Source organism: Quercus robur, chromosome 4 (assembly GCF_932294415.1).
Source record: "Quercus robur chromosome 4, dhQueRobu3.1, whole genome shotgun sequence".
Taxonomy (NCBI): Eukaryota; Viridiplantae; Streptophyta; class Magnoliopsida; order Fagales; family Fagaceae; genus Quercus; species Quercus robur.
In genome coordinates, this window is record NC_065537.1 from 79054074 (window position 1) to 79070732 (window position 16659).

The 16659-nt window shown below is 35.1% G+C and overlaps 1 protein-coding gene across 1 annotated transcript; it reads left to right on the plus strand.

Moving 5' to 3' along the window:
- Positions 1–827: 827 nt before the first annotated feature.
- LOC126723906 (actin-related protein 7) lies at positions 828–10469 on the plus strand. Its single transcript, XM_050427907.1, has 7 exons — positions 828–1163; positions 4235–4450; positions 5067–5208; positions 5382–5626; positions 6337–6520; positions 7773–7840; positions 10060–10469. The coding sequence occupies exons 1-7, from the start codon at positions 1086–1088 to the stop codon at positions 10210–10212; spliced, it is 1086 nt and encodes a 361-aa protein (XP_050283864.1). The 5' UTR covers positions 828–1085; the 3' UTR covers positions 10213–10469.
- Positions 10470–16659: the final 6190 nt, after the last annotated feature.

Genomic DNA, 16659 nt, shown 5'->3' on the forward strand with positions numbered 1-16659 from the left:
TGCAACCTTAGTAGTTGAAGAGCCCATTTGGATAGGTGTTTTTGTAGAGGAAACACGTGTTAACAAGTTAAATGCAAAAAAGGAAATCGTTTGATAGTGCAATTTTAGCCGAATTGCGTTTACAAATCACACCATATCTGCTGTTTTAAAAAAGCAGATTTTTAGAGGTTTTTTTTTTTTCAATTTGAGCTATTCAATCACCAAAATTGCAATTATTGACTGAACTTTAAAAAAAAAAAAAAAAATTCAAAAAATCTGTTTTAAGGTCATGGCAAATACAACCTAAGTTTTCAATAATAATAAAAAAGAAGTAAATTAAGTATTATTATTTATAAAAAAAAGAGAAAAAATATTAGAGTAAATTGTAAATTACACCCTTAAAATTTGGGGGTGTTTGAATTTTACATCTTGAAGTTTCAAAATTTAGATTTTACTTCCTGAAATTTGGAGGTATTTAACTTTTACGCCCTAACATTTCAAAATTCAGATTTTACCCTTTAAATTTTAGGGGCGTTTGAATTTTACTTCTTAAAGTTTTGAGACATTTGGATTTTATACCCCAAAACCTCCTAAAGTTCAGAATTTAGGGTATAAAATCAAAACACTCCAAATTTAAAGAGTAAAATTCATATCCCAAAACTTTAAAGAATAAAATCCAAATACCCCTAAATTTTATGGGTTTAATTTAAAATTTACTCAAAATATTACTATTAAATTTTTTCAGACTCACCGTTATTACTTATTACTCTTCCCCTATAAAGAAAAAAAAAAAAAAAACACATAAAAAAGAGTCAAACAAACAAAGACTACCAGGGCACGGGGCACCGAAGAAAGAACAAGTACCAAAAAAAAAAAGTGTTATTATCATTAGATTCAAATTGTTCAGTTCATCCCGCTAAATACAACTAAAAAAAAAAAGCCATTCTCTTTTTTTATTTTATTTTCTCGCTTCCCAAACAAAACGCTAACAGAAAGCTTTGAACCGGAGCTATTATAGTAATTTATATATATACATATACAATCTCAAAAGCTTTTAGGGTTTTGGATTTGGTTTTTTTTCTTTTTGATTCAAACGGAAACTTTAGATGGAGGCTGCGGTGGTCGATGCCGGCTCCAAGTTCCTCAAAGCCGGTCCTGCCATTCCCGATCAAGCTCCTTCCATGGTACTCTAAAGTTTAAACTTTTTTTTGTTTTGTTTTGGTTTTTTTTGGTGTTTGGTTGCTGAGAAATTTGTGGAAAGGAAAATAGAGGAAATTGAGTTGAAATTTATGTTTGTCGTTGTTTTTGGTGAGCTTAGGGTTAGTGGAGTGTGAAGTTCTTTCTATTACTGTAGATAATTGAAAGAGAGGGTTTTTTTATTTTTATTTTTTGGGGTTTACTGTTTTTGTTGATGTGAAATTCGTGTGAGAAGGCTTGCTGAATGGGGAATGATGTTTGGTTGGTTAGGAAATTGGGTTGAAAGAGAGGGAAAGGAAGGAAATTTGGGGTTTTGAGTTGACAGGAAGGGAAAGTAATTGTTTTTAGCGTTGGATTTTCTTTGTGTTTGGTTGCTGAGAAAGTTTTAGAAAAGAAAGTAGAGAAATTGAGTTGAAGCTATGAAGTTGTTTTGGTGAGCTTAGGATTAGCGGAGTGGAAGTTGAGATTTTTTCTTTTGGTTTACTGTTTTTGTTGATGTGAAATTCGTGTGAGAATGTTTGTTGAATGGGGAATCATGTTTAGTTGATTAGAAAATTGGGTTGAAAGAGAGGAAGAGGAAGAAAGTTTGGGGTTTTGAGCTGACAGGATGGGGAAGTAGTTGTTTTTAGGAATGGCTTTTCTTCGTGTTTGGTTGCCGAGAAAGTTGTAGAAAAGAAAGTAGAGGAAATTGAGTTGAAGCTTTGAAGTTGTTTTGGTGAGCTTAGGGTTAGTGGAGTGTGAAGTTCTTTTCGTTATTATTGATAATTGAAAGAAAGGTTTTTTTTTTTTTGGGTTTACTGTTTTTGTTGATGTGAAATTCGTGTGAGAAGGTTTGTTGAATGGGGAATCATGTTTGGTTGGTTACAAAATTGGAGAAAGGAGAGGAAAAGGAATGGAATTTGGGGGGTTTTGAGCTGACAGGAAGGGAAAGTAGGTTTTTAAATTTGGGTTTTGGTTGCTGAGAAAGTTGTAGAAAAGAAAGTAGAGGAAATTGCGTTGAAAATTTATGTTTCTCGTTGTTTTTGGTGAGCTTAGGGTTAGTGGAGTGTGAAGTTCTTTCTATTACGTTAGATGATTGAAAGAGAGGCATTTTTTTTTTTTTTTTTTTTTTTTTTTTTTTTTTTTTGGGTTTACTGTTTTTGTTGATGTGAAATTCGTGTGAGAATGTTTGTTGAATGGGGAATGATGTTTGGTTGGTTAGAAAATTGGGCAAAGGAGAGGAAAAGGAAGGAAATTTGGGGTTTTGAGTCGACAGGAAGGGGAAGTAGTTGTTTTTAGGGTTGGATTTTCATTGAGTTTGGTTGCTGAGAAAGTTGTAGAAAAGAAAGTAGAGGAAATTGAGTTGAAGCTTTGAAGTTGTTTTGGTGAGCTTAGGGTTAGTGGAGTTTGAAGTTATTTTCATTACTATAGATAATTGAAAGAGAGGTTTTTTTTTTTTTTTTGTTTACTGTTTGTTAATGTGAAATTTGTGTGGGAATGTTCGTTGAATGGGGAATGATGTTTGGTTGGTTAGAAAATTGGAGAAAGGAGAGGAAAAGGAAGGAAATTTGGGGTTTTGAGTTGACAGGAAGGGAAAGTAGTTGTTTTTAGGGTTGGATTTTCTTTGTGTTTGGTTGCTGAGAGAGTTGTAGAAAAGAAAATAGTGGAAATTGAGTTGAAGCTTTGAAGTTGTTTTGGTGAGCTTAGGGTTAGTGGAGTGGAAGTTCTTTCCATTATTATTGATGATTGAAAGAGAAGTTTTTATTTTATTTTATTTTTTTGGTTTACTGTTTTTGTTGGTGTGAAAGTGAAATTCGTGTGAGAATGTTTGTTGAATGGGAAATCGTGTTTGGTTGGTTAGAAAATTGCGTTGAAAGAGAGGAAAAGGAAGGAAATTTGGGGTTTTGAGCTGACAGGAAGAAAAAGTATTTATTTTTAGTGTTGGCTTTTCTTTGTGCTTGGTTGCTAAGAAAGTTGTAGAAAGGAAAATAAGGGAATATGAGTTGAAGCGTTATTTTCTCGTTGTTTTAGTGAGTTAGGGTTAGTTGAATGTGAAGTTCTTTCTATTACTGTAGATAATTGAAAGTGAGATTTTTTTTGTTTACTGTTTTTGTTAATGTGAAATGAATACCTGATGAACTAAATTCGTGTGGGAAGGTTTATTAAATGGAGGATTATGTTTGGCTGGTTAGAAAATTGGGGAGAAAGAGAGGAAAAGGAAGGAAGTTTTGGGGTTTTGAGTTGACAGGAAGGGAAAGTAGATGTTTTTAGGGCTGGGTTGAGAGTGTGGTTTTTGTTTTAGTTTCTGTTTGGTCGCTGAGAAAGTGAGGAATAGAAAGGAGTAGAATGTTTGGATAATTGAGGTCCCTCATGTACAAAGGATGTGTATACAAAGTACTTCTTAAAGAGAGAGTCTATAAAGTCTACAATTGAATAAATATTACTTGTCCCTGAGGATGAGAGACCATTCAGACAAGCTCAAGTGAGATCCCTACACAATCAAATGTATGATTTGTTCTTCCACCATATTTTCCACTTTGGTGTAATTGGAGAGATGATGACCAACCTGTATTAAAGCCAAATAGTTGTACTAGGTTAGGCAGAGCTGAGGTCAGTGAGGTTTATTCACTCCTTGTTTGGTTTCTTAGAAAACTGAGGTACATAGAAGAAAAGTGTTTCTATCATATGTTGGTTTATGGAAAATACTGAATTAAGGCTACCTGTTCGATTGGAGATAGATGGGTGAAGGCTTTTGCTTAATCTTGGCATGGTTGCTGACAGAGGCTGGGAAAAAAAGATTTTTTTTTGTTGTTGAATATTGTGTTTTATTACTCTCTGAAACTTGGTAGTTGTGGCTATCCTCTTGGATTTCTGTCCACCACCTAAAACTTCCTTTTAGAAGCTGTTCTACTTAGAACCATATTCACTCGTGATTGCTCATGTACATTTGTGTTGTCTTTGGAGCGTTGTCATTACATGATATGTTTTGTGTTGGCTCTGTCTCTGCATGTAAGGAGTGTTCATATGTTCTTGACTTGAGCCAGTTTTATAACTCTTTTTTTTTTCCTATGTGATCCAGATAATTCCTACCCAAATGAAACGCATGCCTGAAGATGGATCAATGGATGATAGTTCATTGTCTGAGGAAATTATTATTGATCCAGTTGTTCGAGGTTACATTAGAGACTGGGATGCCATGGAAGATCTGTTGCACCATGTTCTATATTCTGGTCTTGGATGGGAGATGGGCAATGAAGGACAAATATTATTTACAGATCCCCTTTCTACCCCCAAGGTGAGAAATTTTTTTTACTTGTTTCTTGTCAAACTCTTTGTTGTTTTCTTATTATTATTTTTATAATTCATATTATCAACTCCAATATTATTATCATTTTAGTTAATGAGATTATTGAATAAGAAATGTCATTCTTGCTGCACATTCTATATGGATGACTATCGGAGTTGATATCACCATCACTCACACGCCATCATGTGCACTTGACCACAACACCTCCAAACAAACAATATTGGCAGTGCATAGGGGTGGGGATTGTCTTTTAAGACTCTACCTTGTATATCAGCTCTTGTGAATCATTAATGGTTGATTGTTGGCCATTTCAGTGTGCATGTGCACATGCTTAATATGGATTGTCTTTCTGTGATGGAGGGGGGTTTTTTGGTTGGGTTGGAGAGGGTTTATGTGGTATTATGACGCTGTTAAGTGGTTTTCAATCATTAAAACCCACTTCTCAATACGTTTCCTTTTCTTCTCTCTACAATGAAATTCGCCAACATCAAATATTCCAAATTTCTGTTATTTATTTATTTATTTATTTTAATATATATATATATATATATATATAATAAGATTAGCCTTTTGAAATTGAAAAAGTACATAATTGTTTTTGCAGGCTGTCAGAGAACAGTTGGTGCAGCTGATGTTTGAAACGTTCAACATCTCAGGCTTTTATGCATCAGAGCAAGCAGTGTTATCACTATATGCTGTTGGACGTATCTCAGGATGCACTGTTGATATTGGTCATGGAAAGATAGGTATATGTAACTTAAAGTCTGAAACTTCTTAGTGTTCTATAGGAATGCTTGGCATGCCTGTGTGAATCAGTAGTGAGAGGATTGGAGACCTTTTGGTCCACTGGCTAAGAAAACCACAATTGAACATTTGAACTGACTAAATTTTTTTTCCCTCTTCTTTTGGCTTTAACCAGATATTGCTCCAGTAATTGAAGGTGCCGTTCAGCATATTGCCTCTAGAAGATTTGAAATTGGAGGTATTGATTTGACAAAGTTACTTGCTCAAGAGCTTCACAAATCTAATCCGCTAGTTAATATCAGCATGTCTGATGTTGAGAAAATAAAAGAGCAATATTCGTGTTGTGCGGATGATGAACTTGCTTATGACAAGACCAAAAATTCATGCCAGATAGAGAAGCATACCCTTCCTGATGGACAGGTTTGTGTTCAAGGTTCTCTAACTTATGATGTAATGCATCTGATTTATAATTAATTCATTTGGGGTAGCCTTGTGTTTTTCTGAGCCTTCTAGAACCAAATTTACATAATTCCAGAACAGTGTCTTGATTAACTTACTATGCAAAATGGACTCTCTTTCTCTTTGTGTGTGTGTGCGCGCGTGCATGCTTGGTACTTTTATTTATATTTTTATTTAGTTTGGAACTTATTGATTAATGAAAGATAGCAAAATGAAGTGTTTGTAAGTGCACTGAATGCCGTGAAAGGAACGGATTATCAAAATAGGAAATAGCTTTAGTTTAATGAAAATTGAGCCTTAGTAAAATGAATTATAAAAACAGGAAGTAGCCAACTTTGAATGGTTGAGATGAGGATATGTTGAAGTGAGTACATGATATTCTCTCTTTTTCTTGCATCTTTGAAATTACACTCCTTAACTTTATTCTAACTTAATTCTCTTAATTGATTTGTTTTCATTAAGAATCATTATCTTTTATAAATTCAAATTTAATCACAAAATTTGCAAGATAGGTAGGTCAAATACGTTATTTATATATCAAATGTAATCTACCCATTGGCTGTAAATGCTTCCCAAGTTCTTCAATGAACTGTATGCTTTATGACAGGTATATTTAGTTTAAGTGTGTCAGCATGTTATACATCTAAACATAACACTTGGTTATTATTCAGGTGATAACGATTGGAAGAGAGAAATATACTGTTGGCGAGGCTTTATTTCAACCATCTTTATTGGGTTTAGAGGCACATGGAATTGTTGAGCAGCTAGTTCGGAGTATATCAACAGTGTCATCTGATAACCACCGGCAGCTGCTAGAAAACACTGTACTCTGTGGTGGCACTGCTTCGATGCCTGGTGCGTTTTATTTTCATTGATATGATATGGCCTCTCTCTCTGTCTGTCTCTCTTGGGTGCTTCTCGTTAGAAACCTCTTTTAAAATTCATTGTTTATGAAATCCGAGGAGTTTCAAATGGATCTTTACTTATTGTTAGGTATCCCTATGTGTAGGGCTCTTCTGATTTTCCTTTGAAATCTTTTCTTGATTAGGGCATATCATGCTATTTAGACTTAGATGAGAAGCAACAAGAGAGAGTACATCTATAATAACTCAGGTTACAACTTACCATATTCAACAAACAAATGTACTCTCTTTCCTCAAATTCTGTCTTCCTCTTCCAATTTACCTTGCCTTGAGATGGAGAGGGAGCTCTGGAGTTATTAGACAAAATGAAATATTTATAAAGCATTTAAACTTTTTGGGTCTGGAGAAATTGACAAGTGCTAGCCTAAACTTCACAGGTGACTTTGAAAAGGTTGAAGTTCCTAGTTGCAAGCCTTTTTACTGTGCGTGTTTGAATTTGCCAAGGATTGCAGCTACTTGAATATTACATAGATCTCTGTGGTTTTTATGTATGCTTTCTGTAAGAAATGTTTGCATGTGTGATAATGTTAAGGGACATGTGCTGCCTGTAGTGCCATCTTTTTGGTTCCATTTGTCTTGATAAATCCTTGCACCGTTGCAGAACTTATGGTAAGGAATGTTTGTTATGGAATTGTTTTGCTTGGGGGTGGCTGAATGACCTATCTCAGTACGACTAATATGTTTTTCTGCAGTATTGATATGCTTATCAAAATAGTCTATTAATTGCCTAAAATTGATTGATATGTGAGAATTTCCCCCAACTATCCCAACCCAAGCTGGAGATAAGACCAGGTCAGATTCTAACCAGCCTGATCTGGCTCACTAAACCTAGTAACCCAACACCCAACTAAAATCCAGCAAGCCCATTTTAAATGGTTAAGTCCAAACTCGATAATCCTTTTAGCTTAAACCTAATCTATAAACCAGTAAGCCCACACTGTTGGTATGATCCATAAAATGTTCTGAATTTTAGGTTATTATTTTAGGTTTTATGATGGAGATGCTCCATCAAACATACATTGTAAGATAGAATATAGGAATTTATGAGCTTGGATAGTGAACTGTATTTGTGATGCAAGTCCCACCTAACATCATGTTGCCACGTGCCTTGTCAGTGACCTAGTTTATGGGGAAATTGTTGCTTGATAGTTGCTGACTAGTGGTTAAATTACTTTTGGATGCAGGTTTTGAAGACAGGTTTCAGAAAGAAGCTAGCCTGTCCTCATCTGCTGTTCGTCCTGCTCTGGTCAAGGTAACCCATTTCATCAGAAAAGGGATTTATTAGATATTTCAACTCTTATTGTTCGTTCTTTCCTAAAAATCAAAAACTAATGTTTATAACTTCGTGCCTATCTTGTTAATGTGTTCTTGCTCAAATGGCACTTCCTTTTTCAATAGTAGTGGGATGGAGGGTGAGGCTGTAGGTTCAAGGCCAACTAGGTGCATGTGTAACTTAGGCCTTGTTTGTTTTTTTTTTTTAATTTTCCATCACTCATCACTCCTCACTCAGTTTTCGTCACTCCTCACTCCTCACTCATCACTTAAAATACCCCAATTTCCACTATCCCACCCGCTTGGACATTGTTTTCACTTCTTATCACTCAAATATTTCAACCTTTTTGTGGGAGCCATTCCTGATCACCAAGTCAGACCCGTACCTGATCACTTAAAGCATCCCACTAACAGAAGAAGCAGAAACCTTTTTTCATTATATGTACCTCTCAAAATGGTTGCTTCTTCTTCTTCTTCTTCTTCTTCTACGGCTTCTTCTTCTTCAGCTTGGTCTCCGTTTGCTCCGATGGTGAGCTCGAAGCCGCCAGCATTGTGGGGAAAAGACGATCTTGATCTGTATCCCTAAATCTAGTAAAAATCATGTGGGTTTTGTTTAATTTTGAGTTGATCTTGATGTTAAATTTTGAGTGGATCTTGAACTTCATATGTTTAGATTTCTAAGTTTAATTTTAGTGGGTTTTGTTTGTTTCTATTTGGTGGGTTTGTGTGGATGAACATGTTTGTGGGTTTGTGTTTGTGAGAAGTGAAGGAAGAAAGAAAGAAAGAGAAGGAAAAAAAAAAAAAACCCAGAAACCCAGTGAAAAGGAATGGAAAAAAAAGAAAAAAGAAAAAAGAAAGCAACCAAACCCAGAATGCCAATGTGAAAAGGAAAGAAAAGAAGAAAAAGAAAAAAAAGAAGAAGAAGAAGCTAGTGTGAAAGGAAAACTCACCGAACCCAGTGAAAAAAAAAAGTCAAAAGTTGCTATTGTTGCTCTGATAGTGGGTCTCTTAGTGTGTGTTTAATTACGAAAATGCCATTGAAAACTGAGTTTTGGAAACTGAAAATACCTAAAATGTGTTTTCAGTTTCCATAACTCATCACTCAAAAATCAGAGAATTGAGTGATGGAAACAAAAACCAAATAGACTTCTCAGTTGTGGGTTCCACCATTTTTGAGTTATGGGTGACGGAAATAGAGTTATGAGCAATGGAAACAACAAATCCAAACAGCCCCTTACAAATTAAAAAAAAAATCACAGCCCATCTTATCTATAGTTGTTTGCTACCCTGTCTATTGAATTATACTTTTTTAACTCTATTCTACTGCTTGTGATAGTTGATTTGGACTTGAAATATAGTGTAAGCATGATTTGCCTTGATTACTTATCAAAAAAAAAAGAAAAAAGAGAGCATGATTTGCCTTGATTGCCATTGAGGTCATCTGTGATTCTCAAACCTGAATTGATGGCTATTTTTTGAGCAAAAGTTTTAGTTCACATTTTGTTATGTTTCTTGCCCTTTGCTTCTAGTGCATAAATAATCATTAAATCATTATTTCTGGAATTTTCTGTAATTTCTTATGTATAATCTGAAGTCTGGTTTCTCATATCTTTCTATTATTTACAATAAGTATTATTTTCTTGCCTTTGAAAATTTATCTTCTGAAATGTATTATTATGTACCATATTTATTATCACAAATATGGTGTTTCTGTTTAGTTTATAAAAAAGTACGCTCAAATGCTTCTATTTTAGCATTTTACAGTGTTGCAACTATTGAAATGATTCTATGAAAAAGTACGCTCAAATGCAACTATTGTAACAAATGTAAATTTTGATAACCTAAGATATTTATGTGACATATTACTCAAAACCAGACTTTGTTAGTTAATGGTGGAAAAATTGCAGCTTGATGTATATTAAAGAGTTCTATTGCAATGGAATCCACCGTTGGGTTCAATTGCTTTTTGTTAAATGGGTTTGCATTTGCTTGATTAGTTCCCAGGAATACCGTTAATCATGATTAGATATTTTCGTATTTAGCAACATGCATTAATAATATCGAAACGAATATGGTTTAGCAATTGCTTTCATTTTACTCCTCCCAGGAGTTTTACCCTAGCAAGTTTGACATAACCTTACATGTATGCTGCCTTTTTTATAATGCAAGTTCTTGTTCTAATTTTCCTGTTCATTACAGGCTCCAGAATATATGCCAGAGAATTTGACAGTATGTTCAGCATGGGTGGGAGGTGCAATACTTGCCAAAGTTGTCTTTCCCCAAAATCAGCATATAACCAAGGCAGACTATGATGAGACAGGACCTTCCATTGTTCACCGGAAATGCTTCTGACAATATTCATCTGAACGAATTCTCAATTGTTTATTAGGTTAATCATTCCTTCGTGTATTGTACCATATAATTATGTAGTAGGAAAAAAAAAATGAGATTACTGGGTTCTGAATGCGGAAAGCAAGTCTTTTAATTTCTTAGGCGATCTAACATATTGTAGTTCATTGGTTCACCTCTTTTAAAAGATTGGCTTCTTATACTCCCATGTACCGCATGAATTAAATGGTTTGATAGATGTCCTTCTATTTTCCTCCTAAGTAATTCTACTGTTGGATCCATGCGATCTCATAGTTCATACCATGCTTTCCTTCTATGCAAGGGTTTTATTGACTTAAAAGGTATGGCAGCATAGAAAAAACTCACTTTGTGGTTTCTTTGCTGTATCAGCAAGCCATGGTAATAACTAGGAATTGAATTGGGAGTATCAAGGCTTCTAATTATCTGCTGTTAACACCAGTTCTTGTAACTGTCCTAGTGGCTCTCATTGCTTGCCGATCACCCAAGTAAATTGGCCATAATTCTCTTTGTAAATCAAGTGTCGAGACATAAAAAATGCAGTTACCAGTAATGTCAATGCACCTATGAGAAGGAATGGTTTGATTCAAGTTGAAGAACGTGGTAATTAAGGTGATAGGAGAGGATGACTTTGGATTAGTTGGAATGGTGGAACAAATACACATGGTTGATTCCGATTAGTTTGTTCACTGTCGAGGAGACTGATTTTGTTGATAATGTACTAGTAACGTTAGCAGGTGATAGCACCTCCTGCAACTTTCCTAATCAACTTTGCACTCTTGACCACTCTAGTGGTCAAGTATTCTTTTTTTGCTTCTTTAGAGCTCTTGATGGACTTGTTCTGCACTTTGGCACAATCATACTATTGCTCTGGCTTTTAGGCCTACTCTAGATGGCTTTTGTGATATGTGATTAAGTGAGTGGGCATTGAGCCATAGCCACGGCACTACCTTCTAGAAAATTTAGTGTTCTGGCTATCATTGGGGGTTTGCCCCACTGAGTCTTTTTAAGCACCTACCGAGAGTACTGATCCCCTTCCTAAAGTTTGCAATTCCCTTTTAAAAAAAAAAAAAAATTATTATTATTATTATTTTTTATGCTGGTCTTCAAATTGATCTGGCTTTAAGGGTCCCTTTAGAGGCTCTTTTAGGTTTTTGAGTGCTCTTAATGTTAAAGGAGGTACATTGACATTGCTCACTAGCCTATGGCCTGAGTAATTTGACTGTTGGATTGGTACTTGAAAATATGCTTCTAGACAGTGAAAGTAATATATAAAACTACTTCATTTGGCTACCTATCAAGGGAAAAGGAGCTTTTCTCTTAGGGAGGGAGGGGGGGAAATCTTCCTTTGATGTTTGCCCAGTCATTTTCTACATTAAAGGCTGCATGGCATAGGCTATCGTACTTAAAAATCAATATAGTAATCAAATGGTCTAAAACTCTAAGCACGATCATTTTCAACCTTCAAATTCCAAAAATGTCCATATCACAGACAGCTTAGGTAGACTCTCTCTCTCTCTCTCTCTCTCTCTCTCTCTCGTTTTCTTTTTATTTTTAATTTTTTTCTTCAAAGTTGTACCTTTGGGAGAAAAGCTTGAGTCACTGCTCCTCAACCTGCAAACTTCATACTAGCTTTTGCTTATTCGTAGTTCACACAAATGATCACAATGGTACAAACCAAACAACTTTGTTTCTTTGTTATTTTTCTTTAACAATTTGTAAGTTGAACCTGCATTTTATATCTTATAGCTAATTTGTGCTATTTGATTATTACATCTATTTATATCTAAAAATTGAAACATAATATTTATTATTGTTACGCTCCAGTTGAGCCACATCATCGGTCATGTCATATTCTTTTCTTTTTTGTTTTTTTAAACAATATTAATATATAAATAAATAGTGCAATTATACACATTCTTTAACTCATTAAATCCAACTCACAGTTAATTCAGCTGTTTTCCAATTCTTAACTCTTCATTTTCCCCTTTGAACACAATTAGCTATTGTATGGGCCTTTTTTGTGTATTGTGTTGAGCTGGGCTGCCTCTTGCGGTAATGGGCTCGAATGTTTCTGAGTAAGGGAGTTGGGGCCGGTCCAATTGTAACTCAACTTGGGCCGGTTTGTGCACAAATTTATGCCTTGTCTGCCAGGAGTAAGCTTACGGCAAGCAGAACTGTTTCAGACGAGTTACGGCAGTCAGATATAATAATAATAACCAAAACAAAGTATCCTGACTATTTAAATAAATGGCTATGTAATCCCTACTTATAAAGTATGATTACAGTCATGATAATGTCATTCACAGAGAAAGTAAAGGAGAAAGAAAATAATATGAACTAATCAAATGGGCATAAATCAAGTTTCAAGTTTAGTCTGCCGAAGCAAAGCCAAAGAGGGGAGAACGCCTCTTCTCAATGCAAATAATCTCCCAGGAAAAAGATCTTGCCGTAGGGATTAATGATTTTGAGGGAGTCGGACCTGAATGGTTATTGTACAAAAGGAGTCTTTATTACGTTTTGGAAAAGAGCAGGATTTGAAAGGGGAGAGAGGGAAAATGACCTACTGGTGCATGCCCATTATATTACCTCTCATTTTTTCCTTAATTTCCTCTCTTTTCTTCTATGTTTTCTTTCTTATCTCTTTTTCTTGTCTCTTTACTCTGTTTTCTTTTTACTCCCAGAATGCTCTGTTTTTCGGTCCCTTTTTCAGGGCACGGTAAGGGCCCTTTTATAGTGCTTGCCGTGACCATTGTTTTACCAATTTGCCCCTTAACCGCCTTTGTCTGGTCTGGGCGTACTTGCTGACCACCAAGTCTGTGCGACATTCACCCTTGCCAGACAAAGGCAGGTTTGTTTCGTTCCTCAGTCTACTGTAGCACTTCTTTCCTGCCACGGTATAAATGCTTTCTCTCTCTTTCCCTCAAGGCATGCACCCAACGGTTCCCCCCTCAAACTTGCCTCTTTTGGGTGGTCTGTCATCCCAGCAGGACGTACCTCCCAAAAGGGCTTGGGCAGGAACCGCAAAATAGATCTTTCCACTCTCCCCACCACCAAACCATACCCCCTTTACCTCTTACCTCTGGCCCATGGCCCCACCACGTCCTATATTGGCTGCGTACAGGCTGGTGGTGCCTGGGCCTTGTGCGTGCTTCCCTTTCAGATATGTCCAAGAGTCTGCCTGCTGCTCATGCGTTTGCCGTGATTTGGAGACTCTCCGTTTGTATTTTCTAACCTTTCATGTGGGCTTTTCTTTGGTTTCCCGCTCCATTCAAGAGCTGGGCTTTGTCTGATGATGGGCCTTACATTTCTTTGGTCCACTCTTGATTTTCTTTATTTCCTGCAACGTTGAACTGTTATTCCTGCCGTAATAACTTAATCTTGCTGGACCTCTTTTGGGCTAGCCGCTTATTCCTTTTCACAGTGGCTTGTCATGGGCACTGTTTTGCTTTTACTTATGGGCTCCTACGTCCCTTTGGGCTTTCCTTTGGGCATTCATGGCCCGATTGCTTTCTTTGGGTTTCCTCGACCTGTTTGCTAATTCTACACTCCCATGGGCTTTTTACTAACTTCATTGGGTTTCTCCGACCCAATAACCTTATTCTTATCCTTGGGGTTCATAGGCTTGCCATAAACCCCTTACTCTCTTAGTTTGCATTGCGTTGGGTCTGCAGCGGCCCTTTCTCGCTTTTCTACCTCATACACTGCCCATGGGATGCTATTTATTTCTTTCTTGGCTTCTTTGAGCCCGCTTGCCTCTTCAAGATCCATTTGTTTATTCGTTGGGCCTGTGATCCATTATTCCCGCCGCTTGGCCCTAATGAGTTTTTGCTATCTATTTTGTCAATTCTTTGTTGCCCTCATTATTGGGCTTTCTTTCTGTCTGCCTGGGCTTCCACAAATGGCTTTCAATAGCTATTTTCAAGTTCAAACCCTTCAATTGCCACCCCTACAATTAACTATGTTATTTTTAACACTATAAATTTCCAATTGCTCTCAACTATCCATTGAATGTTTTCTTATTTTTCACCTTCTACATTTTTTTTGGATAAATTATGTAGAATCCTCTCCATAATGACTAAGCTAACCACAACCCATTCACCTTCCCCATTTATTTCATTAAAGCCCAACCGGCTAACTATTTGAATTCACAATTAACTGTCCTAGAATTTAATAGGATAACGTTGAACACCAAGCATAAGCATATGTTCATCAGCGATTCTGCATCCATAAACATCCATTACACAACAAAACCACAAACAAAAACAAAAATACCATTTTTTTAATAAATAAAAATCACTATTACATGTTGAATTCAATTATGCATCTGCAACTGCCTATTAAAACCAACCCCCCCCCCCCCCCCCTCCCCCCCCCCACACACACACACACACACACAAAAGAAAAAGAAAAAGACATTTACACCAAATATTCAACATCAAGCATAAGCATATGTTCATTGGTTGTTCATTCACTGTAATATTTTCTTAATCTTACAATTTCTTTATCCATTCATCTTCCTTTTATTTTGACTTTTCTTCTTCTCATTTTTTTTTACTATAAAAAATTGTTATTTTCTCTTCCATTCAATCCATATTTTGCCCACACAAAAAGGTGAATACTCTCTCTCTCTCTCTCTCTCTCTCTCTCTCTCTCTCTCTCCATATATATATATATATATATATTCTTTCTTTTGGTGGATGTTCAATTCTTTAGATTGATGAATTTTTATGTTTAACTCTACTTTAGGTTGATATGATTCGGTTATATTTTATTTTATTTTTATCTTTTTAATATTATTTTCTTTATTGTTACATGTTATCCTATGAAATTACAAAATGATTTAATATTATTTTATTACATAGCATGACTTAGATAATTTGGTGTTTACAGCTATACATTTTCTTTTGAATATTCTTCTACTCATCTTCTTTTATATAATTTTGTTATTTGTCTCACATTCTCTTCCAAAAAAGGTGATTGGTCTCTCTCTCTCTCTATTATTAATTTTTTCTTACAACTCTAATTTAGATTGATGATTTTTTTATTTTTTTTGTCTCTATTTTTGGATGATACACTTTGGTGGTGTGTTTTTTGAGTTATTTATCACATGTACTCTCTATCCCTCTTATAGTTTTGGTTTGAGTTAATTTTTAGATATTTTAGAAGTGAAATGAATATGTATTTAAATTTTTTTATAAATTATTTGAGTAATATCCATTATAAATTTGTGATGAGATTTATTTATCATAATAATCTTCTTAAGAGAATGAGAAATTCAAATAATTAATTTTGGATTTAAAAATTTTAGTTGTAGAAAAAAAATCATAACACACTATACAGAAGTTTGAATAATATAGATCACTTGAAAAAAAAAAAAGTATTTCTATCTTTTATCTCAAAAACAATAATGGAATAATATCAATCGAATGCACCTAAGTTTTTCAAAAAAAAAAAAAAAACTCAAAATAATAGAATGATATATTTGTAGAGATGGAGAGATGAAAAATAATTTTAAAAACAATATATTTAGTACGTTTTATAGAATAAATTATACATTATACTATGTTACAAAATAGTTGTATATTCCCACGCATCGCATAGGTCTACGACTAGTTAGGATAAATTCCGGTTCTCTATTTTGTATGAAAAACGCATTTGCCACATTTCTTGGATTAGAAATTGACCATTTAGTGCATTCAATCTATTCAATCCTAAGGTGACTCTTTAAAAATTAAAAAAGGGTGAATTTTTAGAAGTTTCCATATGAATCTTATCATAAGGCTTTGTAATTGTTTTTGTAAATGAATCTTATCAATTGGCTGGATCATGTGGTCCTTAATTATTGAAGAGAGTTTGAATAAACTTTCATAGATGACGTAGATTCTGTGTTAGAATAATGGTTAAATGATCAAACTCATCATTTTTAACAGTTTAGTATTTATGATTAGTGTTCATTTATCATGATCGATTTCGTAGCATGAACAATTGTCATTTATCACTATGTAGTGACAACAATTTGTAGGGGTATGTTGAGCCCTGGGCTCTCTCTCTCTCCCCCTATTGGTGAAATTTTCTGCAATGAATTCTTGCCACATGGAAAATTCCATTTCTTTTCGACATTCTAGAGCATCCAATGCAATAAGAAAAGATGGAGTATTGGGGTTTCTTTTGGATCCAGACAAAGGGAGTTTTGTTCTTTTGGTGATGAGAATGAAAAGGGTCATCCATAAAGAAACTAGTGGTCATTCTACACTTGGCCTCCTCTGCGCCCTTCACTTCAGCTTCAAGAGTGGGGACAAAATCTTAACATTGAGATTTGGCTTCAACAATCAAGTAGGAGAGCACTGCCCAATTAATTAATCTTAGGAGTTGAAAAGGCATCAAGAAACAAACGTGTCAATTTTGTAATAGGCATATAGAGCCTCAGTT

What these genes read in the sequence shown, in the direction of transcription:
- LOC126723906 (XM_050427907.1), top strand. Translation starts at nt 1,086, where the DNA reads ATGGAGGCTGCGGTGGTCGATGCCGGCTCCAAGTTCCTCAAAGCCGGT. An exon ending in ATCCCCTTTCTACCCCCAAG is followed by an intron (nt 4,451 to 5,066) that starts GTGAGAAATTTT and finishes TTGTTTTTGCAG; the next exon opens with GCTGTCAGAGAACAGTTGGT. An exon ending in ATACCCTTCCTGATGGACAG is followed by an intron (nt 5,627 to 6,336) that starts GTTTGTGTTCAA and finishes GTTATTATTCAG; the next exon opens with GTGATAACGATTGGAAGAGA.